Raw genomic sequence first — 25,980 nt, forward strand, 5'->3', positions numbered from 1 at the left:
CAGGTTGAGCCCATACAGACCTTTCCCAACTCCTGCTTCTTTCTCCTCATGGCCTCAGCTGAACGCTGGCCAGAGGTCCTAAAGTATGCAGCACTTAGCTCTGTAGCTGCCTGACACCTCCTGCTGTGTCAGGGAAGTTAAATATTTATATATAGATTTCTTTCACTTCAAGGAAGGCTGTTGATAGTTCCGTGTGTTGTTGAAACTAGAATCAGACATTCCTTCCGAGAGTTTTCCAACTGTAGAGAATTCTCTGGTAGTATAGTATGGGCTAAAGCCTTCTTGAAGCCATTTCCTATCCTAGGTGTTGATGTTCTTTGATGGCAGGAAGCCATAGCAAATTGAACTTGGTACTTGCATTGTGTTTTGCAAGGATCCAGAAATTCTGAAATAATACACTTACAAGCAGTTTTGTCTATAGATTCAGCTTCTTTTTAGAAGCTTTTTACCTGGTCATATTTGTGAGACATGTTGTTGATATTTATCTTTGGGAGTCTATTGTTTGTTTTATTCATGTGTTGTCAAAGCAGAGTGGCTAAGTATCAGTTTGAGAATAAAAGTTTAAAACTTGCTCTATCGCCAAATCATTGCATAGGTGAAGGAAGCAACTTATAGTTTGGATTTTGGGTTTTTCCCTTTGTAAAATGGGAACAATGGAGCATGCCATGTGCCTTAGAACTCTTAAGAACCACCAACAGCAATGTTGCTGCTGTACCTGGCATTAGGAACAGGAATGCTTTTTACCCCACCACTCGCTGTTGTTTTTATTTCTAATTGAAGCCTCACCAATAATTTTCTTTGGTTGTTATCTTTTCTAAAAATCGTAACTGGCATAAATGTTGTTTATTTGCTTAAATCATTTCTCCCCTACATCTATCCTTTGCCTTCCTAACCATGCTTACCTACTGATTCTTCTATTGGAAAACTCAAGCCAGAATGGTCCAGTGGAATTTTCCAAGGCCTCTCTGTTTTCCTTTGGACTCATTATCATCCTTTAAGCTCTGGGTATGAAGTCTACTTCTCACTGTTAGACTGCTCTGACACACATTATCTTTAATTTGTTAAATTGTCTTCTTTTCCAAGAAGAGGCATATTAACCATAATTGTATACTGGGTAAAATATAAATGCTTGTCCATTGTGTAATAAAGCCTGCAACATTGCTTCATTTGGAAAACAGATTCAAGAATGCAGTGCTTTTCTGCCAGTGAGAAGGACTCAAGAGTCTAGTATATGTATATGTGTATGAACAGGCATATATAAATGCTTTTCCCCCTGTCTGCCACATGGAGTAGAATCATTCTGCTTCCTCCTGGCTATTATGTAATTTAGGTGCCAATTAAATAAGATTATGCAACAGTATAGAAATAATACTATATATTCTAACCTGACCTAAATATTTCCCCCTTTTTATCACCACAAGATTAGAAATCATTGGGAGAATTGAGAATTGGGCCTGATGAGACTGAGTAAAATAAGAATATAATAAAGATCAGTTGAGGCCCTCTTGTTGATATTGTGAGCTTGCTGATGAGATTTCTATTTTGTTTTATTTTATTTTATTTTACTCTTTCGGCTGATTGCATTCAGGGGACTGAGGTGAGAGCCTGCCATGGCACAGGTTCACGGGAGGTTCCAACATTCATCCCTGGAGCTGCTGATTGCCAGGTGGGATGAAAGGTGAAGGTAGTGAGGGTGGTGAGTGACATCCACTGAATCAGCAGTATAGATGACTTAAATAATTCATTTCTCTGAATACCTAAAAAGTTTTCAAATCTGGTAAATTGTTTCTACCTTTCCATAGAGTTAGAATTAGAAGGCAGCTATCCAAAGGGCTATATCTAATGTGTATACCTTTCTTCATACTCTGTTGATTTTTGAAAGAACAGGCTCTACTTAGACCTCATGAAATATTATTTTATTGGCTGTTTTCATGGTGGAATGCTCAGTAACTTTTACAAGGCCAAAAACTTCCGGGAATAAAGAGAGGTTTTAAATTTTAGTAATATTGGTCAAAATACCAGCTTTAGAGGGATAGAATTGTTATAGATGGGTTAAATCACTCCCCAACCCCCAATTGATTATTAAATTTTTAATAGGAAATTCAATTCCTACTGAAAAATAAAGAAAATGTCTTCAAGGTAGAATGAAAGCTCATAACTGAATTTAATGGATACATGTGTTTGGCAAATTAAATTAGTATCTGATTGTTCAAGTTTTTCCTTGCTTCGATTCCATCTATGCTATGCTTTAGAGAACATGGTGGTGGTCTCAGGACCTTTTTCTGTTCCTGGTCGCCACTGTCTTTCTGGGTAATACAAGGCAAATCACCCTCATGTGGTTATGGTTCCGTCATACAAAGTACAGTGAGTAACCTGTCTCCTTAGCCACCTGCTAGAGATGCTCTAAGAATTTTTGGATAATACAGGAAAAATACCTTAATACTTCCAGTAAGCCATTAAGAAGTTACTTAATTTCTGAATCTCAGTTTTTTGTACAAGGAGATAGAATTTGTGCTTCTCATCTCCTAGTTTTTCTAGGAATATAAGTAAAGCAATTTGAAATCCCCCAGGGTGAACCCCATAAATTTAAGGTATTATCTTCCTTGCATGTGATCGTTGCATGTGATTTATGTGCAACTCTTTCTCACCAGCGATTGCTGTGATTGCAGAGCACTGTCAGACTAAAGCTAATACTGATATCTGGTACTCAACAGATTAGTTGATTAGTATTTATGTTAACTCTTCTTATTAAATTTAATGTAACTGATGGATCATGCTTTTTTTTTTTTTTTTTTTTTAAATTTAAGCCCATCAAAATTGTAAGAACAGTTGCAGGTGTGAGCTCTAATATGTTGCTTTTCCAGGCTTACTGTTGAATGTATTGTTGAATGTGAGAACATATTGTAACCAGGACCCCGATTATTGTTCAGTCATATAAACCAGCCGTTATTTGAGGACACAAGGCTGGTTGATATGGTAATTTTAGAGATGTATCACATACCTAGATGAGTTTACATGGAAGGCCAGGGAATATGTCTCCTATAGAATAACATTAAATTAAGACCTAAAAGAGAAAAAGGAATTTGCTAGGTGAAGAATCAGGGAAGCATTCCAGGCAGGTGTGTGCGAAGGTCCAGAAGTGAGAAAGAGGTAGGCCCATTTGAAAAACAGAAGTAAGGTTATGGTAGCTGGACTGTGTGACAGGGAGAGAGTAGTCTGAGGTGGATGGGACCCAGATGATTCATGGTCTTTTATGTTATGCTAAATATTTCAGATTTTACTGAGTGCGCATGAAGGAAACGTTGCAGAAGGGTTTTAAGCAGGGAAGTGATAAGACCAAATTTGTATTTTAGAAAAGATTCCTTTGGCTGCTGGATGGAGACAGTGTCCCAAGAGGACAAAGATAAAAGTGGGGAGGCTGTTGCCAAGATTCAACTGAGAGATGATTTTGGTTTGGACAAGAGTGGGGACAAAAAAGATGGAGACAAATGTGTTGAATTGATGGGTGGATGTATGGATGGGGGTGGCTTCTTCTGGATTTCTGCCATCAGCAATTTGGGGGATCATGTACCATTTTGTAAGATGGGGAACTGGAAGAAGAGTGGTGGGAGATGATAGTTGAGCCTTTTGTATATATTGAATTTGAAGCACCTGTGAGATATCCCAGTAGAACTCTGAAGCTGGTAGTTGACTATACAAGCAGGAGCTAAGAAGAAAGGACAGGGATGGAGATACAAATCTAGGGGTCCTAGGCATGTAGCAAGCATTCAAAGGCATAGGAATGGATGACATTGCCCAGGGTGAAAGAATGGAGTGAGAAGAGGACTGGATTGGACTCTGCAAGTGCTGACATTTGGAGATTGACAGAGTGCAGTTGTAGAAGTAGGAGGAAAACTAGGAAGAGAGTGAAGCCTCTGAGGCTGAGAAAAGCGGGCTTTTAATAAGGAGCTGATGATCAACAGTGCTGAATGCTGCCTTGAAGTCAGGTAGGATGAGAATTAAATACTAGCTACTGGATTTGGCAAAAAGAAGGTGATTGGTAGCTTTTGTTAGTAATGTGGGTGTCATGGTTAGTTGGGAATCAAATTGGGGTAGATTGAAGAGTGCCAAAGCGAAAACTATCATTATGAGAAGTTAGGAAGAGACTTTGAAGTGATGCTAGAAAACTTTTAGCCTTTCCCTCTATGTGTTCCATTTCACTTAACTACTTAAAATATTTGGAATTATTATAGATGTTTTAGAACTAGAAAGGATCATAGAGAAAATTTAGTTCGATATTCTCAGCTTACAGATGGTTAGAGGAACCATGAAGAAGTTAAGGTGATTTGCTCGAGGTAACATTGGTAGGAGTTGGAATAACTAGGAAGGATCCAGGTGTTCTGACTTACCCAGGGCTGTGCTCATTCCAAAAGAGTGTGCTCGAGGTTGATTCCCTCTGCAGCAGGAAAGGAATTTAGGTAGGGAGATGGATGAGAACTAGGAGAAGCACCTGGAAGAACAGGAAGTGGAAAGAACTGAAAGGAATAAAAGGTGTTGAAAGAGCTCACGGAGAGGTGAGAGGGAAAGAAGACAGCAAGACTGTCCTCAGCATACCCTTTGTGGTAAGTGGGACGATGGGTGTCCCAGCTAGAAGATTGTCATATTTTGGAGCATCTTATGGAGATAAGGGTGTGGATTTCAATTTGTCATTCTGTGACTCTAAGATAGAAACATTTCCAGAGAATACTGAGCCCATGTTTCCCTTCTTGATACTTAATAACTTGAAAGGACTAATCGTTATTATTCTTTTGGCTGTGTTTTCCAGATAGTGGATGATGGCAGGGATGGGTGGAGGAGGGGTACCATGATAGTGGGAAAATGGGAAGGGAAGGCTTGTATATCCAGGGGCACTAGGAGTCCTAGTCTCTATACATCATTAACTGGCTATTTGGATTTAGTTAGATCACTGGGAAATGAAGAGGCTGAACCAGTTAAAGAGATTTTTAGGCCACTTTAAAAGTATGATTATGTGCTACTGTGTCCACGAATATCATCCTTCTTTTTCTTGGGTGCATGTGGAAAACCACAGTCATGAAGATTCTGGGATTCTAGGCTAACAGAAGTCTCTGATAGTACTTTTCCTAGTACTGGGTGATTGTTATAGCCCTGGAGTATTATCTAAATCTCATTTACCTACATATTGTATGTGAGGGAAGGGAACGTGACCTTTAATATTTATATTTTATAACAAATATAAATTAATATTTAATATAGTAAATATTTACATAATTTTAAATATATTAAAAAATATGTTTATCTATTGATACAACATAATATATACAACCATATATAATAATTTGTATATGTGATATGTAATTATAATAGATCAATGTATATTAAAATTATATTGACTATTTATATATTATATGAAATAGTTGATACCTGATTACCCATGAGTGTATTAACTGTATTGTAGATTACCTGTCTATAGCAACCAAGGACTCTTCATCCTATTGCCCAGCCAGGGCTTAGGCCACTGCAAAAAGAAAGCCATAATAGAGTCAGAGATGGACAATGTGGTTGGAATGAGAGTGTGAATGTGTGCATTTATGTGTCTCTCTAAGCTGCCTCTCTGGCTGCAATTGCAAATCCAGTTATCAATGACCATTGAATTAGCTATTGTTTTGTATCTTCCAACCCTATTTCCCATTCAGTTGTGCAAATGGTGACCACAGAGAAATAATGGAAACTGTTCGTTCTCTGTGTTTGGCTCACAGGTGGATTTTGTCTGACGGCATGTGTACTGCGCATTACAATGCAGCCATCCTTGTGGGTGGTTCTGGGTGTCGGGAGAAATGGAGGGTTCGTGTCTTCCCGTTGGGTGGCTCCTGTTCATGCTGAGCACAGTTCTGCCTAGTGCTGGCCTTCCTAGGCCTTTTGGCTCTACTGTTTCCTCAGGGCAAGTAAAAGGACTTACAGACCTGTTTCCTGTGGATAGACAGCGAGCCAATAAAAGCCCCAGGGGAAACTTTGCCCAAATCAGGGTGGATATTGCCAAGCCCTTGCTTCTGGACAGAGTCAGGGAAAATTGAGGTTATGGAAGGTGCTGACTTTGTTGAAGAGCTCAATTCTGTAGGATGGCTAAAACTGCCAGTGAAGGGACAAGTTAAGAATAGGTCTGAGGTTGACTCTTTTGCCCTCCTCTAGGTGAATGTCCTGGAGAACAAAGAGTGTTCACAAGTTAGTTATTATCAGGGCTGGAGGTGGGTAGGAATGAGAAAAAAACTGTGCTCTGTTTTTTCCCCTTTGAAAACGGAAGGGAGAAATAGGATCAACATTTATGGAGCACCCTTGTGTACCAGATGCAGTGGGAGGCCATGTTTAATTCAGATTGTACATTAAAATATATATTTCTATATTTCTATATAATCTCTCTATAAAGATTGTGTAGAGATAGATATATATTTGTACAGGGAAATTTATTTCTATATATATAATTATATAGATGTAGGTATGTTTTATATATATAGATATGGATATAAAAGATTTTGCTAGAGCAAAGTTAACATCATTTTGGAGAATCAACTTTGAAGATTGAAAAGCACTTCAGGAACTGCAGTTTACGTAGGGTAACCTGATTTTTCATTCCGTTAATTCCTTAAGGTAGGTTCCTAAAGTAACTTTAAGGGGAAATTCTTGCTTTTCTAGCTAAGCTCTTTTCAAATAACTGATGATCACTGAACATAATTAAGTTGTATTTCTATAAACATATTCACAAATTCAAACTTTATATAGTGCCAGTCAGTTTTTGCCTTTATTATTAGCCATTAATAATGGAAACTGCAAAGGAAGCTTAACTTTAGTGTGTGGTCTTAGGCTCCTCTCCTTCATCTAAGACTATAATTAATAGAACTCTTTTGCTAGAAATGAGCTCTTGGAAGACAGATGCATGTTTGCTGAGCTAAAGGACAGGAGTCTAGCTAACAGTCATAAGCTTGCTTCTCCTTTGAGACATTTTATTCTGTAACTCTTAGTTCTTGCCTAGAGATTGTTATCACTATTATCATAAAATATTAAATATTAATAGTACTGTGCTCAGTAAATGTCAAGTAACAAGCTAAGATTTCTTATCGGTCTTGCTTGGGGAACCTCAGGTTGCCTTGAGGATTTCTAGGAGGCTTTCAGTATATAAAGTTCCCACACAGTTCAGTGGGAAGAAAAGTATTTCCCTGTTTTTCATCACATTTGCCATTTGTGTGCATGCATGGTCCTATGTAATTGGTAGCATTAAAATTAAAATAAATTACTCATCAGTATTCAAACCTATCTATACATAAATACATATGTAATATGTACTTATCTATTAATAAACATAAACTTTTTTATGTAACAAATTGCCCTATCTGAAATGTAAAAATAGAAATCATGCCTTATTCTGAGTCTGGACCCTCATGCAAATATTTCATAAAGGTCTGGTTTACCCCCTGGTAACTACAAAAATACACTGTGCTTTTTAAAGGGGATTTTCTTTTCATGAGCTGGTATTTATACCCCAGTAAATTAGCAATGTTACTTTGCCTGTATCTTATTAAAGCTGCTTATGGGTACTCTTCTGGGTTTGAGAATAATAAGCTAACAAATTAGTTTGATTTTGGCTGGATGTGGTGGCTCATGCCTGTAATCCTAACACTTTGGGAGACCAGGATGGATGGATCACTTGAGGTTAGGAGTTCGAGACCAGCCTGGCCAACATGGTGAAACCCCATCTCTACTAAAAATACAAAAATATTAGCTGGGCATGGTGGCACATGCCTGTAATCCCAGCCTCTTGGGAGGCTGAGGCAGGAGAATCACTTGAACCAGGGAGGTGGAGGTTGCAGTGAGCCAAGATCCCGCAACTGCACTCCAGCCTGGGCGGCAGAGCAAGACTTCGTCTTAAAAAAAAAAAAAAATTACTTGTATTTCATTAAGGTGTTTAGGATTATACATATGGGTCTATTTCTTATTAAATAAAAGTGCCAACCACACAGTGTCCATTGTGCCTGGACTTGATACTATGGTTTGGTTTGAGTTTTCTTATGCATATACTTTTAATTGGGTTTTTTTGGTCTAACAAGTAAAGTCTTTGCAGCATCTTTTTGTAATCCATCACTCATCCAGGGTCTCCACCTCTTCTATATTTAAAAAAATAATAAATCTCTTAATTTTGCTCTCCCTCATTCTTCTCAGCAATAGCTGCAACATGTTTCAGGCATCTTGGCAGAAGATCGGGTTATGTTAGATAAGCCAGAGAAGACACTATTTAACTCATATTTGGGGAATACTGCTGATTAGTTCTGAAAGAAATATATAAAATACTGCATGTTGTAGAATCTTTGCTTTGAACTGGAGAGAACAGGCGTTCAGTTGAAAGAGTAAGAGTGTACCATAAATCAAATCTGGAACATCCCTCAGTATTTAATTAGAGATGTATTTAAGAGGCTGGAGGTAAGGATGGATGGTGGGAGGTACGGAACGGTAGACTTCTGGATAGAGATTTTACCTGTCCTTTGGCGATCCTTTAGGTAGAGTACACTACTGACATATCAGGTTAAAAAATTATGTACTACTTAATCCAAAAATGTTGAGGGTGAAGGGAAAATAACAGTTGAAAAGTTGGACGAGTGAGGTTAGTTTACAGAATGCATGTCATGAAACTCTATGTACTCATTACAGGTTTGCCTAAAATTTGTCTATTCTCTTTTTAGTAGCCAATGAGGAAAGATACATAATAAGTTATTACATTTATGATAATATATATATATATATATATAGTATGTTTTAAAGAACACAAAATCAAAGCAGTGATGAAACACTCAACTCTTCTTGTTATTGAGAAGAGAGACATATTTATCCTGTGGGATTTTATGAAGAGAACACTTCATAAAAACCTAGATGGTTATAATGTCCTTAGCTTCCTCAAACTGTGGTTTCTGCATCTGTACAATGGGGATAGGAGCAGGATTGCATGAGGTGGTAGATATAAAACACCTCACAGTGCCTGGCATGCTTGTAAGCATTCACTAAATGGTTGCTATCATCTGTATGTACAGTAAACGCAGCAACTTGTTTCCCAGGAAGGAGCTAATAGATCTGTCCTACATATAGTTGCATATGTTGTTAACCATCCACTCAGCTATAGAAGTTGTAGTTTGGCTGATCTGAAACCCTTTCTGGCTTGAAGGTTTTCATATACTTCAAAGTGTTAAATCATCCTTGGTTAGCAAAATGTGTATTTCTGAAAGCCTCCTTCATTTGAATGGCTCCAGAGTTACTAAGTGTAAGTTTTCTGTTTGCCAGAAAACATTATAGCAACTATGAGAAGTATGAAGTTAGGTTAGTAATATTTCAGGAATTGGGATAATTGGATGAGTGAACTTCATAGTACTTCCTGCTTGCAACTGGGGTGGAGCAGGTAAGGATGGGAAGAAACAAGAATCGCATAATGATCATTTCTGACATTCACAGGTACCCAGGAAAGCCATGCTTTCTTTCCAGTAGTACTGGCTGTGGTATGGTTTGGGAGATATTCCCAAGATATTTGGAGTTTGTTGGGAACTTGTACCATCTGTCAGAGAAAGGCATGCAGGGTATTTATTTGAACACATGAGACTGAAGCCACTGCCAAATCCAGGACCGAATGGCTCTTTGACTGCACACCTAAATGAACACTGTCAAGTGTCGATTCCAGTAGTTTTACTTCATGAAGTTTCAGTAGTAAGAATGTAACATTTATTTTGATAACATTGAAAACAATCACTTCTTCCTCAGACATGATAGCTCTTAAATTTTTTTTCGCTCCTCCTTTTTACATTATCTTTGGAAGCATTATATCCTGAATTTTCTAGCAGAGAAATTTTTTAGCCTAAAAATTCTTGTATAAGAAGCAGGCGACTATCCTTGATTCTTTAATGGTCTTACTGTTTTGTAGTTCCCTTGCTATGTTGGAAAGCTTGTCTGTCAAGTTTCTCCTTTTCATGTTACATGTAAAGCAATACTATACACTCAACTTTGTAACTTCTCTAAGAGCTTGCAGTCATTTTATGAGTTATAATTTTAAAAATAGCCATCAGTCTTCATGACATATCCCTGAAACAGGTAAAGAGATTTTAATGAAAATAAATACTGAGATCCACATAACGATATTCTCATCAACCATAGCACATTTTCAGCAGTGAGGAAGCTTCTCTTGATCACCATGACAGGTATTCTGTGGGGGCAGTGAGAAGGCTTCCATTGCAGCTCATTTTACTTTTGGTATTTTGGTTACTTGGCACATAAAGCTTATTAAGTATTTGATTGTGCTTTGAGTCAGCATGCCTGTATTACCCCATCCACCAGAGCAAGACTGTCTTGCTCTCTTCTTATAGGCCAGGAAGCTGAAGTGAGAGGTTGAGAAGTAACCGATGAAGCAGCCAGCGCTGTTCCTGAGCGCCTCAAGGTCTGCTTAACCATGGAACCATGTTCCTTCTTCTCTACCTGAACACAAGACAGAAAAGGAAAATTTAGTTACCAAAAATGTGTGAGAGGAGGAGGAGGATGCTTTAAGTTTTGAATTACTCAGCTCAGTGCCATGATTTCCTCTGGCAGTTCTTGGAAGGCAATATCTTCCTCACCAAGGGAATATCGTATTTTATTGTGCTGTAAGGATCTCTACAAAACGTACATTACCATGTGAGTACCAGAGAATGGTAGCTTCCCAGAGGCCATCACTAACAGTATTACAAAATGCCCAAGAGTGGTTGCATTGACAGGAGTGGGAACAGAGAGTGACTGCAAAGGGGTATGAGGGATCTTTTTGGATTGGTGGAAATGTTCTGAAATTGGATTATGATGACTATCGCACAACTCTGTAAATATACTAAAATCATTGACTTGTATCGTTAAATGAGTGAACTTTATGGTTTATAAGTTATACCTCAATAAAGCCGATTTTATTTTTATTTATTTTTTTTGAGACAGAGTCTCACTCTCTTGCCAGGCTGGAGTGCAGTGGCACTATCTTGGTTCACTGCAACCTCTGCCTCCTGGGCTCAAGCAATTCTTGTGTCTCAGCCTCCAGAGTAGCTGGGACTACAGGCGTGCACCACCACACCTGGCTAATTTTTGTATTTTTTAGGAGAAGTGTGGTTTCACCATCTTGGACAGGCTGGTCTCGAACTCCTGACTTCATGATCTGCCAGACTTGGCCTCCCAAAATGCTGGGATTACAAGCTTGAGCCACTGTGCCCAGTCAATAAAGCTGATTTTAAAATGCCTGAAATTTGGCATATCTTGAGAGGAACCACATTTCTGCTTGGCATCTGGGGACCATAGCACTCCATAGTGCAGTGTCAATTCTGAAAGCTCCCACACCTATGTGGAAGTGCACAGGGAAGATCGAGAAGGAGGAGTTGGAGGAAATGGGGATACAGTGAGTCTGCTGAGGGAGGATGCTTATCATGATGATGTGAACAAAATGACACAATTTTTGTGATGACGACAACTCAAAGTAGGCTCCAAAAAATCAAGTGCGTTCCTCTTCAGGGTTTGATGGCTCACTCACTGAACTGCCCTAACTCTTTCATTAGATTGACAATGACGACACTTTCCAGCCAGAAATCTTACCTTAGCATCTTATCCACCCATATAGACTGTCTATTAAATGATTTGATCAAATGTACTATGCAGATTTTGGTAAATACAATTTAAAAAATCTTTCTATATAACATCAATATGACAGTGTGGCTTAATTACCATTTTTTGTTTTTTTGTTTTTTTTGCTTAGTTGCCGTATTTAATGAGGTTAATAGAAAATGTTTAATGTGACACGTTAAAAAAAATTTTCCGATCTCTTAATTTGTGTGTGTTTTCTTGAAAACAACCAAGCATTTTGTGTTTGATTTATTGAAGCAATTGGTTGGCTCTGCTAACTTGTATTGTTGAGACTTGAGATAAAACTTGAAGACTCCCTCAGTAACTGGAGCACAGGAAACAATTGACACTGTTTCTTAATTCACATTGTTTCTGAGACATTTCCTACTTCCTAGTATAATATAGCTTTCCCATGAGAACGATTTGCTTGCAAATGGTTAGACATGATACATTTCTCACTGGCACACATTCTGTGGGGAGAATTTCACTGTGTTTTGTAGTAGCTGAGTTGCTGCGTGTGTGTTGGGAAGGAGGTCCTGCTTTATGTAGATGCCTCCAGCTTCATTCATGCAGCTAATGTCTTCTTTTGAATACTAACCTATTCACTTAGGTTCTGCATTGCTTAGCTGGAATCTCTTTCCTGAAGGAGCATATAATTCTTTTAAGCCTGCCAATCTAACGAAGCACCCCTGTGAATTACTGTGTTTTTAGATATACCCCATAGGTTACTGTGGAAAGTAGTTCATGACAGTTTGTATCATACATACTGTATGTACTTGTATTTGCATGTAGGTATGTGATATTGGCTGTGGCACTGCTAAGTTGTCATTGAGTAGTAATTCCAGAAATGGGGAACAAAACCCATAAATAAGAAAATCGAATCTAATTTGCAGTTCAGAAAAAAAGTATTCACATTATTTCTGAAATGGTAGTTCGTAAGTTCAGAAGTTATGCTGTATTTAAAGTGAAAGTAAAAGTTTTCCAATTAAAAAAAATGATGTGGAACTTTGAGTTTCTTTTTTTTTTTGTCTTATTAGATTTTGTAAAAATAATACCACTTGTCAGTTTTGCAGCTCCTTCCATCTAGAGAGCTGAAAGCATTTCACAATCTTTTTTCCTCCTGCCCTTCTCTTCAAGGCAATTTTTGCTGGGCTCAGTTTATTTTTATCGTTGCAACAACCAGTTTTTAGAAACTTTTGGAAACGAAAAAAGAAAAATGAGAATGGCACTGTAGCTGACATTCATTTTAGCTCTTTCCTAGTGTGAACGTTTGAGTATTTCTAAAATCTTTTCTCCAAGTATGTCTTATTTTTCTCAGTTTGTCCCAGTTCTAAGTCTCTATTTTGCTGATTAGGTTAAAATAGAAGTTTTAATGTAAAGCCTTACCCCCAGCAAAATGACTTTTTGAACTTTGAGTTAAATCTTTATTTTTGTAGCTCCAGCAGCTCCTTTTCCAGCAGGCACTAACCCTACCCAGTATAATCAGAGACTCATGTAAGGTTGGAACTGGAAAGGCCTCTAGAGATTACCCAATTTAAGTCTTCCCTTCTAGAAAGGATGAAGTTGATACCCAGAGTGGTTAAGACAGACATGCTTAAGGTCAGATAGCTAATTGATGGCAGAGGTATGACCAACATGATTCCTGATTTCCAGTTTGATGTTCTTTGTTTTTCCAAAACAAAAGTAGTAGATCTGGACAGAATTAGAGCACACCCTCACAGAACCCTAGTGTCAATCACCAGCTTGAATTATACTGAAGCTAACTGAAAATCGGGAGGAAATTTTATTTTTCTAGCTAGAGTTTGTCAAATATAGAATGGTAACATTGAATTTATAGGCATTTTCTTCTGATTTGTGCATCTTGTGCAATTTATCTGCAGTAGAGAATGTGGTTTGAACTGACTGCTGATTTATGTACCTTCCTTAGGCCACCATACCATTTACATCGGAGTCCATGTGCCGAAGAGTTACAGGAGAAGGAGACGTCACAAAAGAAAGACAGGGCACAAAGAAAAGAAGGAAAAGGAGAGAATCTCTGAGAACTACTCTGACAAATCAGATATTGAAAACGCTGATGAATCCAGCAGCAGCATCCTAAAACCTCTCAGTGAGTACTTTCTGGGCGTTGGTGCCTCTCTCTGCCTCACTCCCACATCTTTGAGAAGGATGCCTTTTTGAATCTTGTGGCTAAAAGGGAGGGACGCTATAATACTGAGATGGTCTGCTCTAAAGGATAATGACTGTGGAGATGCTTTGCTTGTACCGGCAGGTTGACCTAGAAGGTCATGTAGTTGATCAGAAAGGATCTGACCAAGTTTAGGCATCGTTGTGTATTCTACATGTTTATGTGTAATAGGGCAGTGTTGCAGATGGTATTTACAGCAATGAACAGTAACTGGAAGACTCGTAAGAATTTTTGCATTGTTTATGCTTAGAAATAGGTTCTATTGAGACAGTAGGTCAAGATGAGAGTATGTGTCTATATATTTACATATCTTTCCAAATGTCAGCATTATAGGTGACATTTTACCAGGTTGTGAGCCAGGTCAGTGATTTAAACAGGAATTGTTGAAAATCATCTTGTAAGACAGAGGATTGGAGAGTGACACTGTTATTAAGATGTTGAATGTATTAGATCTCATACCTTGGATAAAAATGTTACTAAGAGCAGAATGGCAGGAGGTCAAAGAACACCCTTGGATTCCAGTGATAGGGTGGGCTGTGTGTTTAGGTGTATGTTTATGCTGCTTTTTGTTTCTTTAATGTGGAGAATATTTGGCTACATGGGCCAAATATTGTGGCTGAACTGAGAATGAATATGTGCAGTAGAAACACATGCCAATTTTGGGAGATTCCCCAACAGGAGTTACGCAGTGACAGCTTTTCATGTTGGCAGAGCTCTGTACATTCTTCATGTCTTTGCTACAGTTGCAGAAATATGGACCCTGCAATAAAATGCATTATGGGCGGCACAGATAAAGATCGAGCTCAGTCATTGCAGGTGATGACAGGCCAAATTAGAATGAACAGCTCAAGGGTGTTGAAACGTGAATTTACAGAGTTAAATTAAAGAGGGTGTGAGGCATAGTGATGTGAATTTTTATAGTCTCACTGCTGGAACTGAGCAAGTGGCTTAGGAAGTTAGCAAAGTGCGGTGCTGAGAGGAGCAATACAGTGGACCATCGAATTAAAGACGAATGCTTGGAGGAGAGCTTGAGATGGATCATGAAATCTAAATTAAAAGGCATTGAAATAAATTTAAGACTTAGAAGGACCAGAAGGCAGGAGCCTCACGTTATATACTTTTCACTGAAATACTGGGGAAAAGTCTGTCTGAAAGGAATCCTTCATATATTGATTAAGGTAGTGGAGTCTGTTTCGACAAAAGGCCTTAAAATGCATATAAACAGGCACAGTTAATAGGCTGGAGGAACAAAAGGTACCATTCTTTTCCAAATAAATGACTACCACTTATCTGGATTTACTATGTATCCCTTTTGGCAAGGCCTGAGCCAGTGTCAAGTGTTCTCTCTATTGTGTGTGTGATTGTGCGCTCTCTCTTTTTCTCTCTCTCTCTTTCTCTCTGTGGCTTTTATAACTTGTCTTTCATTCTTCAGTTTAAGAACAAGAATACATCATCACTATAAATGTTAAAAAGTGAAGAGGTGCTCACTTAGACAGATGGGCCAGGAATTTTGAGATTAAAATTATATATCCGCTTTTGAGGAAGGGCAATGGAAACAGTGCCACTAGCACTCAGATAGGTTATAAGGAATGAACAGATCAGGAAGATGCTGAGACTGCATGTGTATCAACTACAGAATACTGTTGTATTCTATGGCATTTGGGGACCAGTTTGAATGCAGCATGTGAAACAAGGCAATCCATTCTCCATCCCTTCAGAGGTTTCTTCCTGGAGGAGTACTTATTATGTTGTATACTGGCTTTCTGAAGGGATCCTGTGGAGAGACAGTTGTTAAGGACAAAATTGCTCAGTGGTCATAAGCAAATTATAAATTTGCATTTTATAGTTTTGCTCTTGCTGATCAATAAGTTATACACTAATTTGCCTTTGGCATATTTAATATGAGTTATCCAATTTGACATGAAGATCCTCTTAGAAATTACTGCGTATCCTTGGCTGCTTTGATGGATTGGTAGTTAATTATCTGGTACAGTTCTGTTTAAAAGTCAGAGATTTTGCACCTAGATATGGAAAAACATTTAACCTCATGATTTTGGGGGAAGCCACAGGGCTCTGGCACCAACATAACAGAATTCTTTTGGGAAAACGGACTTGATGAAATACTTGCCTGGTATTCCATTATTATCTCCCAAGAACTGCCACTTACAGTTTCTGTTGTTCTGTGACCTGTGGTGTTTGAGTTGCTTATGTCCATAGACATATCATGTCCCTAGACAAGATTCCCACAGTGCCTGGCAGTGTATCATGTGATACTTATGCTTCTGAGAAAAAACAAAAACCAAATAAGCCTCATAGAAATAGTAACCTGATGGGAGTCATCTTTGATTCTTTCCTTTCTCTCACTCCCATATGCAATCCTTCAGTGATTTCTCTTGGTTCAACATTTAAAATAGATCTGAATCTGTCTGCTCCGTTTCAGTTTTGCTGTTACATTTTTGTCCAGGGAATCATCACCTCTTGTATAGACACTGCAGCAGTCTCTGCTTTCCAAGTCTTTCTTCATAGAGCGGCAGTATAGATCATCACAAAGTGTAAATTGGATCATGTTCTTCCTCTGCTGAAAACTTCCTGTTGTCCTCAGAGTAAAACCTCAATTGGGCATCATGGTCCATTGTCTTTCTAGTCCTGTGATGTGCCATTCTCTCCTTGCTCACTTTACTCCAGGTACATTAAGTAGTTCCTTGGTGCTAAAATCTTTTCTGCCTCAGAGCCTTTGCTCATGCAAGCTTGTCTTCCTGAAATGGTCAGACCATTCTTGTCCTGGTTAATTTTTCTTTTCCTTTATGCTCTGGCTTTTAAATTTTACCTTTTTGGAGAGTCCTTTCCTTGCTACTCTCTCCAGTGCAGATTCCCCTTCATTATTCTTTCTCAACACCTTATTTGTTTCCTTCATAATATATGTTTTCACTTGTGATTTTTGAGAGCCTACAGTTTTGTCTTGAGCTGTTGTTCGATTGTAAGCTCCATGAGAGCAAAGATCAGGTTGTCTTGTTCACTTTGTTTTCTTTGGTGCCTAGCACAATGCCTGGCACATAGTATGTGCTTGATATATGTTTATTGAGGAGTAACTGAATGAATGAACCACTACAGAGAAAGACGTAAGCATTGCTTTTCTTGGCCTAAATATTTCTTACATCCTAGATAGAGATCCAGCTGATTTCTTGTTTTTAAGTCTTGCATATAGTATTTATATTTTCTTGCCCTGTCTTTCTCCCTTGACACATAAAATCTGGTCCTCACTTTTAATTATCCCACTTTGGAAAGTGCCTCATTATTTTGCGTATTGCCAAAGTGGGATTTTGTCTGGGTAGGTAACTCCCAAGTGTGTGGAGCTGCTTATTAACCACAGGTGGTGGATGAAACTGAACCGCAAAGCACATGAATTTTTCATGTACACTTAAAAATGCTCACCATTTCCCAGAGAACTCGGGCAGCCCCCCCTTCAGAAGCCACATTAAGGTGGCATGAGCTGGCACCATGGCACATGCCTATAGTCCCAGCTACTCCAGAGGCTGAGGTGGGAGGATCTTTAGGAGTTCGAAGCTATAGTGCTCTATGATTGCCCCTGTGAATAGCTGCTGTGCTTCATCCGTGGCAACACAGAGAGACTCTGTTTCTGCAAAAACATGAAAGGGCATTTATAAGAAATAAATGAAATATCTTCCAGTGTTTAGGCATATTAAGAAGATGGTATAATTAACAGGTTCATTTAGTTTATAACCTAGCGCTTTCTATTTTCTTCATGGCTTTCATGTCAAGATGGGGTTTCTAAAAAATAAATGAGTGTTTGGTTTTTACACATTTGGAGCTCTGAGGAGGAAGCTAGCTAGCTTCATATCCCCCTCTGAGCTCAGCAGCAGCTCCAAGTCCTTTCACAGCTGCTATTCCCAGTGTGGTGTCAGAACTGGTGTCCCAGCTGGGGACACAGAGAAGGAAACGTGTGTGAGAGAGTGGAGCGCTGAGCCATGGGGAGAGAGAGGCTGGGGAAGGAAAGCGAAATGGAAGAACAGGCAGGAGAGACAAGGGAATGAGGAGGTGGTGTGGAGTGGGTGGTTGAGAGAAAAGTTAGATTGTGCTCTTTCTTAAAAATAATCCTTTTGCCTCCTCCACTGTGCATTTTTTTTCTAAGTTAGCAGCTGCCATCCTCTCAGGGTTGCCCAAAAAGTGGGTGGAAAGGTGGTCCTGGCTGAGATAGGCTTTGGAAACACAGTATTCCTTCTCAGCCTAGATGGTTTTGTCCTCTGTGCCTCCCATTTTGTCAGTGTCCAGGGATACTTATGGGGGCATCACAGGCTGCTTTGTGACTGCAGAGATTCTGAAGATGCGTAAGATGTTAGGAGACACAGCTACAAACAGAACATCTTGTTCAGCATTTGGATCTGATGTGTAAGATATTTCTTGACAAGCGTGAACATGCATTCATGCTTGGAGGTGCTAACTGCCTCTCACGCATAGGTCTTGCCCGTTGTGGAATCATAGTGATAGGTATGTCCATACAGACACTCATTCAGTCTTGTGGTATTCTTTTTTAGCCTTTTGGATGTGTACCAGAACTGACGGATTTATGCTAGTGAACATTGTTCTGTGAGCCTGGGACAGTGGATGCTGGTTGGTGATCCAGTTATATTCAGGAAACTGAAACAGAGAAATGGGCCGCTGCTTTTGTTTGGTGCTTCCGGGTAAATGAACAGAGTAGCTTTTCATTACAGCCAAGAATATTTCGTGTTGTGTCATTTGACTTCCCCTTTTCCCAGTGCACACCCCTGTCCCCTCCCCCAAACTGACCTCACACTTCTGGGTACATTTGTACTTTTTCTTGATTTTTAAAATGTTTTCAGGCAAGATCCTTAATTTTGATACCATAAAGTAAGATTTCTTTAATTTTCTGCACATCATTGGCATATCTCAAAAACCGATCTATGTATAGGAGAAAAGGCTTTGGAAATGTATGAAAATGAGATAGACCTGTCCCAGTATACAAAACAAAACACAGACACACAAAAAAACTATACCATCTTTTTTGTCCTCTTCTCTGTTTTTCACCTTATGTAAGTAGGAGGAAGTACTTTGTCTTTAGGTCTGAGTACAGAAGCTTTTTATATTAAAAAAAATTTTAAAACTTAAAGTTTGCCATGTCAGAAGGGACCCTTGTGTTGTAATTTTACTGGAAAGGGAGCCTATCAGAGTGGTTAAGAGCGCACATTTGAACCAGATTACTTGAATTTGAATCCCAGTTCATACCAGCAGTGTAACCTTGGTTATTTGCTTAAGTTCTTTGTGCTCTAGCTTCCTCATATGTAAAAAGGGGATGATCGATTTTCATCATAGTGTTCTGAACATCAAGCGAGCACTGCATATAGTCAGCAACAATGGTTAGCAGTTATTATTTTGAGTTACTATGGTTGCCTTCTTCAAGCTCAACTTTTCCTATCCATTGCACACAGGTAATGCCAGAAACTTCAGACTAAAACTTTGTAGAGTTTAATTCCTTGTGAACAATAACTACTCTTCTTTAAGCTCTTCTGGTCTTTTCTGCCACAAATTCTCACTAGGTATTCTTTTGCTTTAGCTGTCAACTTGGCTTTTGGCTCCCAATGGCGTATTTGGGAGAAGCAACCTAAATTCAGTCTCTTGTCTTGCCAGTGAGTATCAGTCTGGATGTTGGCTGGCAGGTGAGAGGACCAAGGGGACAGGGACTTTAAGGGGCAGAGGTGCAGTCTCTTGTGCTGCTCTTTTGTGTGGAATACTGCCACCAGCAAGTGGCTTGGTGTACCAAAGGTGTCCTTGAATTTGGTTGACAGTTGTAATCCCCCATTCTGGATACCTGAAATCAAATAGGCTGTTGTTTCTTTCATAAGAAGGATCTCTTTCTGGCTCTTTCTTTGTATTTCTTTGTGAAATTAATCTGGTTAAGAAGGGCTGTTGGGTGGGACACGTCAGCAATTTGGAGGCAGTATTGTGCAGAAAAGAAAAATATTTGGCATACTTGTGTTGTTGGTGGCAATGGGTTGGTTCAACAATGTTGTGTTTTGCGTGGTACAAATAATTGTTGTTTATTCCTCTGTAATGCTGATGAATACAAGAGGACTGTGTCATGGTGCTTCTGCTTCTTTAGCCAGTTAACTGCATACGTCTCTTGGAGAGCCACAAGTTTCTGAAATGCAGCTCTCTTGAAGTCACCTTGAAGTATCCTTCAAATGGCAGGTTTTACACTGTTCACTTCTTGTTGCCACTGGCTATTCCAATAGTTATTCCATTTTATCATGCCATGAGATGTTATGAATAGCGTGTTTACATGTGTCATGGGAGAGTTGATGTTGTTGCTATTTATAGTGACTTATGAGTTCAGGAGGCCTCAAAGGGTTCTAGTATACTCCAGGTGCTGGGGTACTCAGGGCTAAAAAGAGATTGTGACTTAGGGTGGAAAATGGGGGAAAACCAGAATAGTGTGTGGAATTTAAGATGTGAAATATACTTTAGTGAAGTAAATGGGGAAGAAATGACTGTCTGCCACAGGCATTACCACCTAAGTGGAAGGCAGGTCACATCCTGTGGTTTGGGGTTCAAATTTACAAGGCAGGAAGCTTGAATGTGTATTTATGAGTTTGTATAAGTGTGTGTGTGGTTTGAATGTGCTGAGGAAATGAAAGATGTTAGCAAGGATCTTCTTGAAATAGTATTCTGTTTAGGACATTTTTCATATAGAAGGAAATAATTCTTAAAGGACGAGGGTCTTAATATTAGGGATTTACACTCAGGGCTTTATGAGTGTGAACTCATAAATGCAGAAGTAGTTGGGGTGAGGGACCATGGGCCTACTCTATAAATAAATTCTCCGGAATTCTTCCATGACCACAATCTGGAGGCAGGAATGTTAGGCTTTTTTAGTAACTTTCCCATGGATAAGAGTCTTACTTGACTTTTCATCCCTTTATGGAGGTGTTATCAGCAAGGAGTCTTCATTTTTCTGGTTACATATAGAATCAAGATCCCAGATATCCTTTATTCCTCTCTGTTCTTTTTCTTCCATAGCCAGCCACACACTGAGCCCTGTTGGTTTTTCCTTCAAAGTTTCTCTTGTGTCTGCCATTTCCTTTGAATTCCTAAGGTAATACTTCTTAGTTGGAATTTCAGCCTTAAGTTTGTCCTTGAAATAGAAGGGAGTTATTTCAGACAAGGCTGCCAGACATCTAAAATATTAGGTCTATAGTCTCTCCTTAATTAAACAACAAACAAACAAACAAACAATCTTTCTATTGCTCATCGTTACTTAATGAGTAAACCTACAATGTAACAATGTTTCCTCTGCTGCTTTCAATACTTTACATAGTTTAATGAAAATTATAGGTTGACTCTGTCTCAGCAAGGCCACTTTAAGTTCATTTTTACAAACTCATAATGACTTCCCCAGTTTTTGAACTCTTGCTGCAAGTATTATCTACATCACACAGTCTGATACTTCGATCTGTAATGCTTCAAGTGGTGACTTACCTCTATCATTCAGATGTGTGTCATCTCTTCAGTATCATCATTAGAGACTCAAAGGCAGAGGCAATATCACATACTTCATTTGAATCGTGTTCTGCAATAGCATATTTGTTGAATGGATAGGTAAATAAAATGCCCAGAAATTACCTATTAGGTTAAAATAATCTGGTTTATCCAAGAAAATCTGCAACTATTTCAGTTAAAAAAATGCTGTTCCTCCAATGTAAATCCTTACTGAAATGTGATTAAAATAGAAATAACCAAAGAACTGTTCAATAGGGTGAGTTGAATCATGGTGAAATAAAAAGAGAATATAGGAAAAGTCATTTTTTTAATGCTGTAGTTCTGCAACTTAGTTTTTGCAATAACTAACTTATACATAATTAAAATAGAAATTGTCCATGTTTTTAAACAGAGATGAAAGTGCTACTTGTGTGTACTTTTTTTCTCATGGGAAATACATTAAAATATTAAAATGCATGAAAGCATGCAGGTAAGTGTTGGAATGCAAAATAGTATAAGATGGCATTTCTCTAAAGAATACATAGCTTGCTGAGTTGGAATAAGCCTGCCTCTTCTTATGATTATTTATTTAGGTTTCATATTCTACTGTGTTGAGTGAGGATAGAAGATAAAAGAAGTTACTTATGGCAGTGAGATTTGTTAATAACTGAATGTGTCACCAAGGCTGTTTGTGGAGTTTTTTACACAGAGAACTTTAAGCATTGGTGCTACATGTGTGTCTGGGATATGTATACAGATTAAGATCCATGTTGCTTTCAGAGATGAAATTAGATGACTTAGTATCCTTGTCAGGATTATGATTTACTGAATCTGAAACAGCATCACTGGAATGTTTTATTCTTTGCTATTTGCCAATTAAGCAAAATTCTATAATTAAAAAAACCATGTTGCACATGATGTCCTTATTTAGAAACTACTTCTGATGGTGATGGTATTGTGATTCAACAATTTGTATTAAAATTATCTCGTCAGTTACCAAAATTTTACCACAAAGGCCACAAGATAAAGCAATTATATTTAGCTGATTCTACTTCATTTATGAGGCTTTGGGTAGAATAATTTTAGTGTAATGGAAAATATGACTTCTGGATGCAAATTTACAATAAACATGTGGGCTGTCTAGCTAGCTGTGTTCGTTCAAAGCTGAAGTTGTTTTCTTCAGAAAATAGGGCAATTTCTGTTACCAAGGTATGGAAATAGCAGTTTCTATAACTAGAAATTTACTGCAGATTCACCCAGTATCCAGAACACATGCATGAGCAACTATAAAATCCTAAGTCAATTATTTGTCTAATTGTACTTGGTTACCTCTTGTGACACTGATGAATGCCACAAACCAACCAACCAAGCAAATGTGCAAAAAAGCTTCAAAAAGATTTTGGATTATTTTTTATTGATGTCCACACACAGACAGAGCTAATACTCTCCCTTGGTCCTCTAATTCCTAAATATAGATTTTGAACAAAAGATACTCTGGTTAAGAAAGACTGAAGATAGGAGGTTAGCATTCCAGTGGCCACTTCAGTTAAATGCTAACCAAAGTTTTTGAAAAGTGTGGATATGTGGCTTTAGGAAAGTTTTCTGAGCTATTGTTTGCATGCTCCAACCAAACTTGGAAGGTTTATATATATATATATATTTTTGCCTTTCATGAAACTGACTTTGGAAATCTGTCTATGCTATACTTTCCTTAAGGTTCTTTTATCCTATTATTTTATTATTCTTTCTGACATTAGTAAAAACATCTAAGCAATGGACGCAATAGGATGAATTTGAAGAAATTCTTTGTACATTTCTGTGTACAGGAAGAAGCGGCAGAGATGCTTTCCTCTTCTGGCAGATGGAGAGAATGTGCCGTCCTTAGTGATTGAGTAGGGGTGGGGAACCTTTAATTTAATAAAAGGCTCATACAAGGTCAGATGAAAAAGAAATCCGGGAAATGTATAAGAAGAAAAAACAACCGGAGAATATATTTATCTTTAAATAACAATTGAGTTTCACTGGTTTCTGTATTATGGGCAGTCATAGGTAATAGAGGGGGATGTGCAGGCATAACACTGAAAGTAAAAGGAGAGAGAGGAGATGACTTACTCTGAGAAAGAAGCAGAGGAAGTAGAGGAGCTATAGCAAGAGAGACAATGAGACTAAAGAAAAACAGAGAAATCACTGGGTGAATGGCAAGGGCTAATATCTTACCACGTCAAAGTAGGGCTGTCTATAACTTAGTAGGACCAGCTCTCTGCATTCTGTCCTCAAACCCATTTCAGGTGGCCTCTACTTGCTTTATCTTTAGTTTCCTAACAGTTTTCTCACCATGATTTTCAAATGGTTATAGTGATTCTCTATCTTCCCTTTATTCTTATATTAACATTATCTCCTTGTGTTGGTTTTAGACTCATCCTTACAAGCTATTCCTCCTGTAAGAAACTTGGGCCTTGTCTTATAGTTATGCTAGTCCTTTTACTAATACCTGATTGTTACAAACTACCAGTATACCATATAGTAAATATCTTTAGCTTCCTAAAACTTCCTTTTAAACATACTCTAGTCTTCTAGCAGATTATTTAATATAACTTTGCAATTCAGTTTATACTTTTCATAGGAGGTTACCTGGAGGCTTTGTTTAGCCACAAGATAAAGGGTGGATTTTTTTTTTTTTTTTTTTTTTTTACAGCCATAAGATAAAGAGTAGCATCCTTGTCAAAGATTTGGTGTCCACACCAAATCCAAGGCTGGCCTCTTGGTAATCTGCTTGATGACAGAGGAAATTTAGAGTCAGGCAGTGGGACTTTTTTAGAAGACAGCTGGGTCTGGGGGAATTTTTGTAAGCAATGAACCATTCTTTAATTGTGAAACCACTGGATGTGGTTAGTAGTTTATTTTAAAAATATCATATGTTAGTTCATTCCTATATACTGTGACAATCATAGTTTAATCAAAAGCTGCTTGTGACATTTCTGTTAGTGTTCATGAAAGTGCGGCTTGCTTCCTTGAAATCCTGAACTCTGTGCCAAATGCCAGTGCATTGACAATTACAGTTTGGCTTTTAGGCAATTATGCAACTTTTTGAGTATGTGGTAGGATTTTTTTTTATTTTTGTCACTTTCACTAATTTGTCATTTTCTTAAATGGAAAAATATTTTCTCAGCATTTTCTTTGGTAAATAGTGCCTTTTACTCTTTTCTCTATGGTTCCCCTGAGAGGAAATAAGCTAATGTAACTGCTTTTTGACTCTCTTTTCTGGCCAGAAAGCCAAGTGAATGCATGATCTCATTAAGACATGACCTATTTGTATGAACTGTTAAGCTTGTAAGCATGTCATCATCCTTCATGGCACTGGGGCAGGCACCTGGCTAGCCACTGTAACAGGATGAGGAAAGAGATGCAGTGAGATGCCTGAAACTTCAATTCAGTGCAGTGCAAGTCAATTTATTTCAATTCAACTAACTTATTAGAATGCATAAGAAATATTTGTGGAGTACTTTTTAGGCATAGTCCTGGGCATTGAGGCTACAGAAATGAAAATTTCATAAAAACTGACATTTTAGTGGGGAAAATAGCACAAATCAGATAAATCTAAGAGAATGTGATAATTACCACATCAGTATCAGGATCAGGAAGGATGAGATATCTCATTCACCCATCCATTTCTTCATCAAAAATAATGATTGAAGGTCTATACCGTGTACCAAGTATGGTGGTAGGTGTTGGGGTGATGATAATGAACAAAATTAAAGGCACTTTCTACCCTTGGGGAGCTTGTAGTCAGTCTAGAGAGATACTTACTAATCAAATACCCATATAAATAAATGTTAAGTTCTGTCTTTGGTATGTACTGTTGGAGTGTGGCCTATGGTTCTGTGAGATTTGATAATAGATGGGTTCTGATCAAGTTAGGGGGGTCAGGAAAGGCTTCTCTGAGAAAATTATACTTGAGATCTGAAGGATAAGAAAAAAATTTTGGTAAGGACTATAAGTGAAAAAATGCTGGAGGTCACAAGAAGAGCACAAAACAAGGCTCTGGGCCAGAAGAAAGCATGATGAGTATGAGTATGGCTGTCTAAGGCAGACCATCAACACTGACCACGTATGTGAGGCCTCATTGAGGAGAGTTCCATCTAGAAATTCATTTCATTATTTTTGACTACTATTTGAGAAAATGGCTGAGGCAGGCAGTGATCCGCCAAGGTCAAAGTTCAAGACCAGCCTGACCAACATGGTGAAACCCCATCTCTACTAAAAATACAAAAATTAGCCATGCGTGGCAATGCATGCCTGTATCCCAGCTACTCAGGAGGCTGAGGTACGAGAATTGCTTGAACCGGGAGGTGGAGGTTACAATGAGCTGAGATTGTGTCACTGTACTCCAGCCTGGGTGATAGTGTAAGAGTCTGTCTCAAATAAAATAAAATAAAATAAAATAAAAATAAAAAAAATAAAAAGAAAATGAAATGTACCAATTTTGGGTGAATAATTATTCATTTTAAATGCCATGATAAAAGCATATCTCTATATGAGGCATACAGTAAGTTAAAGCACTGATTTTTAACCTGAGTTTAAATGGAGCTTTATGATTATGATTTTGTATTTTTTTCTCAACATTCTTTATC

The 25,980-nt window shown here is 38.2% G+C and overlaps 1 protein-coding gene across 13 annotated transcripts in view; it reads left to right on the forward strand.

The window, feature by feature from the left end:
- SLC4A4 (solute carrier family 4 member 4) overlaps window positions 1-25,980 on the forward strand; it is a 499,211-nt gene that overhangs the window by 157,724 nt on the left and 315,507 nt on the right. For all 13 annotated transcript variants that reach the window (XM_032259361.1, XM_032259360.1, XM_032259371.1 and 10 more), the window contains one exon: window positions 13,580-13,759. In XM_032259361.1, the coding sequence (XP_032115252.1) occupies window positions 13,580-13,759 (180 nt within the window). The remainder of the gene's footprint in view (window positions 1-13,579; window positions 13,760-25,980) is intronic.

The sequence above is a fragment of the Sapajus apella genome, unplaced genomic scaffold (genome assembly GCF_009761245.1).
Source record: "Sapajus apella isolate SASKATOON/1434 unplaced genomic scaffold, GSC_monkey_1.0 scaffold108, whole genome shotgun sequence".
Taxonomy (NCBI): domain Eukaryota; kingdom Metazoa; phylum Chordata; class Mammalia; order Primates; family Cebidae; genus Sapajus; species Sapajus apella.